At 40.1% G+C, this 8,784-nt stretch overlaps 1 protein-coding gene across 2 annotated transcripts; it reads left to right on the top strand.

Annotated features, from left to right (window-relative positions):
- The first annotated feature begins 273 nt into the window (after positions 1-273).
- On the top strand, positions 274-2,694 carry LOC110103009 (allene oxide synthase 2). 2 transcript variants are annotated; one of them, XM_028694446.1, is made up of 2 exons: positions 274-601; positions 832-2,694. In XM_028694446.1, exons 1-2 carry the CDS (start codon positions 403-405, stop codon positions 2,307-2,309), a joined length of 1,677 nt encoding a protein of 558 aa, XP_028550279.1. In that variant the 5' UTR covers positions 274-402; the 3' UTR covers positions 2,310-2,694. The 2 variants fall into 2 exon arrangements, with proteins under 2 accessions (XP_028550279.1, XP_028550280.1); XM_028694447.1 differs by having other exon boundaries at positions 274-606; positions 837-2,694.
- The last annotated feature ends 6,090 nt before the right edge of the window (positions 2,695-8,784 follow it).

Here is an 8,784-nt window from a genome sequence, read left to right as displayed (position 1 = left end):
AGTCACAACCCGAAACAACAAGCCTCCTGTTCTCCTCCCACTAAGAATGATCGACAAGCCACAACCCGAAGAACTGTCTGCATCGATCATGTTCTCCAATCGCTACCCATGGAATCGACAAACCACAACTCCTGACAAAGCATCCTATTCTCTCCCACGAAAGAAATGGCACGACAAGCCACAACCCGAACAACAAGCTCCTATTCTCCTCCCCACTAAAGAATGGATCGACAAGCCACAACCCGAAGAACTGTCTGCATCGATCATGTTCTCCAATCGCTACCCATGGCTCGACAAGCCACAACCTGAGCAACAAGCTCCTATTCTCCTCCCCACGAAAGAATGCACGACAGCCACAACCCGAACAACTGTCTGCATCGATCATGAGCTCCAATCACTAGCATGGCTCGACAAGCCACGACCCGAACAACAAGCTCTATTATCCTTTCCACTAAAGAATGGATCGACAAGCCACAACCCGAAGAACTGTCTGCATCGATCATGTTCTCCAATCGCTACCCATGGCTCGACAAGCCACAACTTGAGCAACAAGCTCCTATTCTCCTCCCCACGAAAGAATGGCACGACAAGCCACAACCCGAACAATTGTCTGCATCGATCATGAGCTCCAATCGCTATGCATGGCTTGACAAGCCACAGCCGAAAAACAGCTCTATTCTCCTCCCACTAAAGAATTGCTTAACAAGCCACAACCCGAACAACCATATGTATCAATCATGATTCCAATCGCTCGAATGCTCGACAAGCCACAACCTGACAACAACTCCTCTCTTCTCCCCACTAAGGAATTGCTCGACAAGCCACAACCCCAACAACAACCTCCTCTTCTCCTCCCCACTAAAGAAATCCCCGGCAGCTACGGCATCCCCTTCATCTCCCCCATCAAAGACCGCCTCGACTACTACTACTTCAAAGGTCATGACAATTTCTTCCAGTCAAAAATCAACCAATACTCCTCCACCGTCTTCCGCACCAACATGATTCCGGGCCCATTCATGGCCTCCAACCCCCGCGTCATCGCCGTTCTCGACGCCAAGAGCTTTCCCATCCTCTTCGACACCTCCAAAGTCGAGAAAAAAAACGTCTTTACGGGCACTTACATGCCCTCCACCAAACTCACCGGCGGCTACCGCGTCTGCTCCTACCTCGACCCCTCCGAACCCACTCACGCGAAAGTCAAGCAATTCCTCTTCAACCTCCTCAAATCCCGCAAGGACTACTTCCTCCCCGCCTTCCGCTCCGCCTACATCGCCCCAATCTTCTCCTCCGTCGAATCCCAAGTCGCCACCCACGGCCAGGTGGACTTCAACGCGCTCAACAACGACATCGCCTTCGATTTCCTCGGCGAGGCTTATTTCGGCGCGCGCCCCTCTAAAGTGGGCACTTTTGGCTCTTGCTTCAACTTCCAGAAAAAGGTGACGATTTGGCTCTTGCTTCAGCTTGCCCCCCTTGCCAGCAACGTTTTGACCAAATTCCGAATTCCGAAGCTCGTTGAAGATTTCCTCTTGCACACCTTTGCTTTCCCTTCTTTCATAGCCAAGCCAGGTTACATAAGCATGTACGAGTACTTCAACACAGCTGGATCTGCGGCGCTCGATTTGGCGGAGAAGGTTGGATTGTCGCGCGACGAGGCTTGTCACAACCTTATCTTTGCGACTTGTTTCAACACCTATGGTGGGTTGAGGGTGCTGTTTCCGGGTCTGCTTAAGAGGCTGGCGCAGTCGGGGCGTGATTTGCACGCGCGGCTGGCGACGGAGGTGCGTCAAGCGGTGGCTAACCATGGGGAGAATGGGCAGGTGACGTTGGGGGCGCTGGAGCAGATGGAGCTGGCTAATTCGGTTGTCTACGAGGTGCTGAGGATTGATCCGCCGGTTGAGTTCCAGTACGCGCATGCTAAGAAGGATTTCCTGCTGCAAAGCCATGACGCGCAATATCAGGTGCGCAAGGGTGAGATGCTGTTCGGCTACCAGCCGTTCGCCACCAGAGACACGCGCGTGTTCGGCGCCAACGCCGGCGAGTTCGTTCCCGACCGCTTCGTAGGCTCCGAAGGCGCCAAGCTTCTCCGCTACGTGTGGTGGTCCAACGGCCCCGAGACAGAGGATCCAACCGTCAACAACAAGCAGTGCGCCGGAAAGAACTTCGTCGTGCTCGTCGCCCGCCTCTTCGTCGCCGAGTTCTTCCTCCGCTACGACTCCTTCACCGCTGAAATTTCCAACTCAGTAGTCGGCGCGCAGGTCAACATCACTTCTATCACTAAAGCTAAAGCTAAAGCAAGTAATTTTTATTAATTACTTAATTAGATGATGGGCTTTTCTGTGCTGTGATGTAATTAAATGGTTGTTAAGCCTTTGTTGTGGGGTCATATTGTAATATTGTATTTTAAGCTGCTTGGACGTGTTGTAGAGAAGCTATCGCACTTATTGCACATCATTGTAGTCACTGCAATAATTCTAAGTCACTTAATTGCAAGATTGAGATAAATGTTGCGAACCAATTATTGTCATTCATGTGCAAGTTATGCAACTCATGAAAGGCACCATATGTTTCTTTGCAGTTTGTTCAAGTCCAAGTGCAATTATAGTACCTTTGCAAATGCCTTGTCATTTGAATTAGGCTTGGTTCGTTTCACCTTATTTTAGGCTTGATTTCATGTAATTCATTAAAGTTCTAGTCCTCTGTAGTCTTGATCAGTTCAAGTTTTCATTTAGTTCATCTAAGTTCAAATTAAGCCTCTTGTGTTTGTCAATTTTCACTCAAATCTAGTCCAAATGAATTTCTGAGTTCAGTTCAAATTTGGGCAGCCTCCTGGCGTCTCTCTCTTTTAGGGGAAAAACTAAGAGGTTGCATTCCCCTCCACGCTATATGAGCGCTTAAGATAGAGTTTGGGTGACACCACAGCTGCATTTCTTCAATTCTCGCTACGCTACATGAGTGTTTAAGGGTCTCTGACAAATGTTTAAAAGAACACAGTTGTTTCCCCACGTATGAGTACTTAGTTTTTGTCCTCCCCACGCTATGTGGCTGCTGGAGTGGAGTCGGATGTAGGGTTTTGTGGATAGGAGGAGTTCAAATGCAGGAAAGGAGGCAGGTTGAAGACTTCGGGATGGTGATCAAATGGAAGAGGGGTTCGACCAATGGGGTAGGTTTGGTGGGAGGAAGGTGGTTGGTTTGGTTCGGCGGCTGGATCTACGGGTAGGAGAAAGATAGAGTTAGGTCGAGAGCAGAGTGGGTCGTCGGGGATGGAAACTTTAGCGTTGGATTTAGCGGCTTGAGGAAGAAAATGGTCGGAGGTTTGGGATCAGACGGGGTCAGAGGCTTTGCGGGAATTCTGTGTGGAAGAAACAAGAGAAACTAAAGGCTTCAGTTCCCTACCCTTTTATCGACGTGAACGGGCTGAGATCGAGGTGAAATCATACGCGAGGAATGAGCTTCTGTTGTTCGACGCCACTTGCAGAGCTGAGACATAAGTTTTTTTTTTTTCCGCAGAAAATCAGAATGGGACTCTGCCTATATAGGGATCTCGGCAGTATTTTGAGTGCTGACATGGAGGTAAAGATCTTAAGCTCCTCTTTTTTTTTTTTCTTTCTTTCTTTTAACTATAGTATTAGATGTCAACAATTTACTATCATGTTTCTACGATAACTTTAATAATTACGTCATCATCCCATAGCGATGATGTGATGTAGATGTGACACCACTATTCACTGTGGTTCCATAAATGGGCAACTTGTGCCTTGTGGGGGGACATCTTATGATGTAGCACTTTTGAGATGGGGCGAGCTCGAGGGAGCCTGATTGAAAAGGATAAATCTAGTCGCAATAGGCCATTCTTGCATAATGACTTGGTTTGGAGAGTAGATGTATTAGAATTGAATTATATTAAGAAATATAGAGGTAGACATAAAAATACTTGATGATAAAGTATTTGAAATGACATATTTTTTTATATTTAAATAAAAAAATAGACTCTTAATAGAACACAATTAACAATTCATATATCCTGTCACTACAATAATTCTAAGTCACTTAATTGCAAGATTGAGATAAATGTTGCGAACCAATTATTGTCATTCATATGCAAGTTATGCAACCCATGGAAGGCACCATATTGTCAGTTGGTGTTTCTTTACAATATTATCATCATCTGTAATGAGTGGTGTTTATGGTCCATGGTTCACAAATCTCATATATGTTCATTTGCAGTTTGTTCAAGTCCAAGTGCAATTATAGTTCCTTTGCAAATGCCTTGTCATTTGAATTAGGCTTGGCTCATTTCACCTTATTTTAGGCTTGATTTCATATAATTCATTAAAGTCCAAGTCCTCTATAGTCTTGATCAATTCAAGTTTTCATTTAGTTCATCTAAGATCAAATTAAGCCTCTTGTGTTTGTCCTTTTTCATTCAAATCAAGTCAAAATGAAGTTCCAAGTTCAGTTCAAATTTCGGCAGCCTCTTGGCGTCTCTCCTATTTAGGGGAAAAACTAAGAGGCTGTCTTCCCCTCCCTGCTATATGAGCTCTTATTGTAGAGTTTGGGTGACACCACGGCTACATTTTCTTCAATTCTCGCTACGCTACATGAGCGTTTAAGGGTCTCTGACACCTATTTAAAATAACACAGTTGTCTCCCTACGTATGAGTACTTAGTTTTCGTCCTCCCCATGCTACGTGGTTGCTGGAGTGGAGTCGGTTGTAGGGGTTTGTGGATAGGAGTTCGGATGCAGGAAAGGAGGCAGGTTTAAGACTTCGGGATAATGATCGAATGGAAGAGGGGTTCGACCAAATGGGTAGGCTCGGCGGGAGGAAGGTGGTCAGCTTGGTTCGGCAGCTAGCTAGATATGTGGGTAGGAGATAAATAGAGTTAGGTCGAGAGCAAAGAGGGTCGTCGGGGCTGGCAACTTTTGCGTTGGATTTAACAGCTTGAGGAAGAAAATAGTCAGAGGTTTGGGATCGGATAGGGTAGGAGGTTTGGGATCGGACGGGGTCAGAGGCTTTGCGGGAGTTCTGTGTGGAAGAAACGAGAGAAACTGAAGGCTTAAGTTCCATCCCATTTTATCGACGCAAACAGGCTGAGATCGAGGTGAAATCGCATGCAAGGGATGGGCTTCTACTGTTCGTTGCCACTTGCAGAGCTGGGACAAGAGTTTTTTTTTTTTTTTACAGAAATCGAAATGGGCCGCTGCCTATATAAGGATCTCGACAGGATTTTGAGTGCTGACGTGGAGGTAATGATCTTAAGCTCCTCTTTTCTTCTTCTTTTTTTCCCTACCTTTTGGCTATAGTATACAGGTCAACAATTTACTACCATGTTTCTACGATAACTTTGGAAATTGCGTCATGAAAATTACATCATCCCGTAGCGATGATGTGATGGAGATGTGATGCCACTATTCAGTGTGGTTCTATAAATGGGCAACTTGTGCATTGGGGGGACACAGAAGAATTAAGATCCTCACCTAATTAACAATTTAAACAGAACTATCTCACAGGAGAAATTACAACTTACATGATGAAATTGCAGACACAAAAAAAGACCTGAAGCAAGAGAAAAAAAAAAACAGGGAAGACAAACATCCATCAAGCAGAGAAGAAACCATTAAAGGCAGCAAGAGAAAAAGAACTTGTAGGGTTCCTAGCTCTCTTTTCAATATCATCCCTTACAAAGATCAGCTCCTCTGTGAGCTTTTCCTTAATGGTTAAGAGAGCAGAGGAGGCCATAGCTATGGTGGAGCTGAACTCAAACCCATTATATTCCTCTCCCTTCTCCAACTTCTTCGTCCTCCTCTCAAAGTCATCTGCGACGAAGGAAGCTATATCCACCATTATTTGTGCTTGTAAAAGCTAGATAACAGAGAAGCTCAAAGCACACTATGTTCTTGAGAGGATATATTTATGTTTTTTTTTTTTTTATAGAAATTTATATTATGCGTTTATTTCACTGAAAAGAAATCTTATTGGAAGGTCGGAGAGGGTTTTGGATAAGATCGGCAGCATTTTGGCATGCTTTGTGATTAGTAATGCAATCTGATGCATCAAGAGATAAGCTGTACTATGGCTAAAGGCTAAAGGTACATTTGATTTAAGCTTTGATTGGGACAGTCTTTTTATTATTTTTTAAAACAAAATTTTATTTTTTAAAACAAAATTTAAGTATAAAATTTTTAATTAAGACTCAATAAAAAAATAATCCCAAATAAAATCTTAGAATATGATAATTAATCAAATACCATATAAAAAGACATTTAAATTTAATTTATTTTTAAATCATATCTTAACTTATTAAATCAGCCAAAATTATACAAAAATATTTTCACTAATGATTGAATTAAAATTATTTATAATTTCAGTAAAATATTTAAGTCTTCATGAGCTACCATCATAACATAAATGTCATGCCAAGCATATTCAATAAAAAGAAAAATTGTTAAAAACATATAATTTTAGTACGACGCCCAATGTAAATAGATAATTTTAAGACATTAATCAGATATGAATAAATAAAGCAATGTGTAGCTGGTTTCTACAATACAACGCAAAAAAAATGAAAATTATAAAGACAATTATGCTTTGTTATAATACATCTCAACCTAATGTTATACGCAAAATATTGACATATAAATCTTATAACTTTATGGCTGTAATCCATTCTTTTGTTTCATCCATATATTATCTCTCACAAGCTTATATGAATTTCCTAATTAAAATTATATTGCAAAAGCCAAATTATATATTTTCTCTTAGAAAATAAATGTTAGTTCAAGAAAACACATGAATTTCATACACATAATGTCATAACCCTTACATATGTTGGTGCCAACCAATTTTTAGCCACTATTAATAACACTCACTGCAAGGCGCTTTTATTTGGTTCGGTTGACCGGATGCAAGTAACATCCGGTCCTAGGCAAAAAGTACCGAGGTGTATCGAATTTTTTCAAAAAACTCGGTACACCTCGGTACTGGCGTTTTTTTGCCTAGGACCGGATGTTCCTCTGCATCCGGTCGGAGGACGTAATAACGGCACCACTACAAGACTTAGCAAAGCATAGCATCACCTATAAGCAAAATTAATTTATATAGATTTATTTGACCTTGTTTTCCCTTTTTGGGCATGTTCAAGAGCAAGTGCGCACACAATAATACATCAAATATTAGATCACACAAAAGAAAAAAAATAACACATTTACACCCTAATGTTAGGATGCCTTAAAATGTGTCTATCATAACATCTAATATGTGGTAAGACATGTAAATATCATACTAAATAATAATGTGGTATTTTATTTTGAATTTTAGAAAGAAATTAATGTAAATATGTGGCGATTTCACATTAATTGCTACTTCAAGTTTTTATTTAAATATTAAAGTGAAGAATTTTAAAATTTTAAAATTTATAAAGAGCTAAATAAATGAATATCATTCAGCTAAAGTGGGCCTTCATATGACTTTATATGCCCCAGATCATCCAAAATTGGCCAAATATGTCCATCATTTATTTTCTTGGAAACAATATACCCATGACCAAAATACCCTTCTTACTCAATATGACCGCTATATAAGAAGAACAATGCCCCATCTTTTCGAGAAATTATTATGTGCAGTCACCAGATCGTTTGAAGATGAATGAGAGCGCACCACATCACCCAGTACACAGCACCAATACACAATAAAAAGGTGACATGACGCGCTCTCATTTGTTTCTGAATACTATCTGATGACCACACAGAATAATTAATCCATCTTTTTCACACTTCAACTTACTCCATTGAAATTCAATTAAAGAAATAAATATGTTATCAAAAAATTCTCTTGATCGGCACGAATCTCGATGCAAAATCAAGTTGGAAACTTCAAAAATTATATCATAAATTAGATTATTTTGATTGGGGACTTCTAATGAAGAGCTAGATATAATATCAAATAAGGAATTTCGAACTAGTGAGATCATGAGTTTGAATTATATTCAAATCATGGTCCAAAATGTATTGAACATTTTCAAAATATTATTAAATCATGTTTGAACATTATTCAATCATGATAATGACCATATTTGAACACATTCTAATAGCAATAAAGTTGCACATTGGTCAATGAATTAAGCTCCAAAATTTTGTATCATATAGAGGAGAATAAGAAGAAGGCCACATCGCTTTGATATTTATTGAAACAAATTAAAATATTAATGATAAAAAAAAAAAAAAAAACTCTTGGAGATCTCATAGATCTTATATACAAAATGAGATAGATTGATAATAATTAATTGGACACAATATAAATAGTGGCTCATGGTTGGTTTGATACTAAAACATTAATCGGAGATTATAACTGAAGCTTGTGATCTACTTGAAACAAAAAAAAATGACTAAAATCTTTTGATTCTTGATATATCTTAAACCTTAAAACCAACAATTCAAGATATATATAGCACATGAATAACTTTTAACCTACAAGGGTTGAAGATTGAAAGCATCTCCAATTCAAAAATTGTTGATACAATAGCCTCATGGTTTGTCCACAATACAAAGGCAAGTTGGATAGCTTTTTAGGAGGATGCTATAACCATATGCAATGAAAAAAGCTTTAAAAAGTACAATATATGTTGCAACTTCAGAGAAATATCAATGAACTTGCATGCTAAGAAGTTACCAAAATCATATATGTTCGAGAGTATGAGCCTTGAATTAGAGCACTTACACTTTAGACGATAGATCAAACATAAATGAAAGGTGAAGGAATTTGGCAAATTCAAAGAAATACTCATAGA

Source organism: Dendrobium catenatum, unplaced genomic scaffold (genome assembly GCF_001605985.2).
Source record: "Dendrobium catenatum unplaced genomic scaffold, ASM160598v2 fragScaff_scaffold_486, whole genome shotgun sequence".
Taxonomy (NCBI): Eukaryota; Viridiplantae; Streptophyta; class Magnoliopsida; order Asparagales; family Orchidaceae; genus Dendrobium; species Dendrobium catenatum.
Note: the sequence above shows the minus strand (reverse complement) of the source record. Positions and strands in the feature narration are given on the sequence as shown.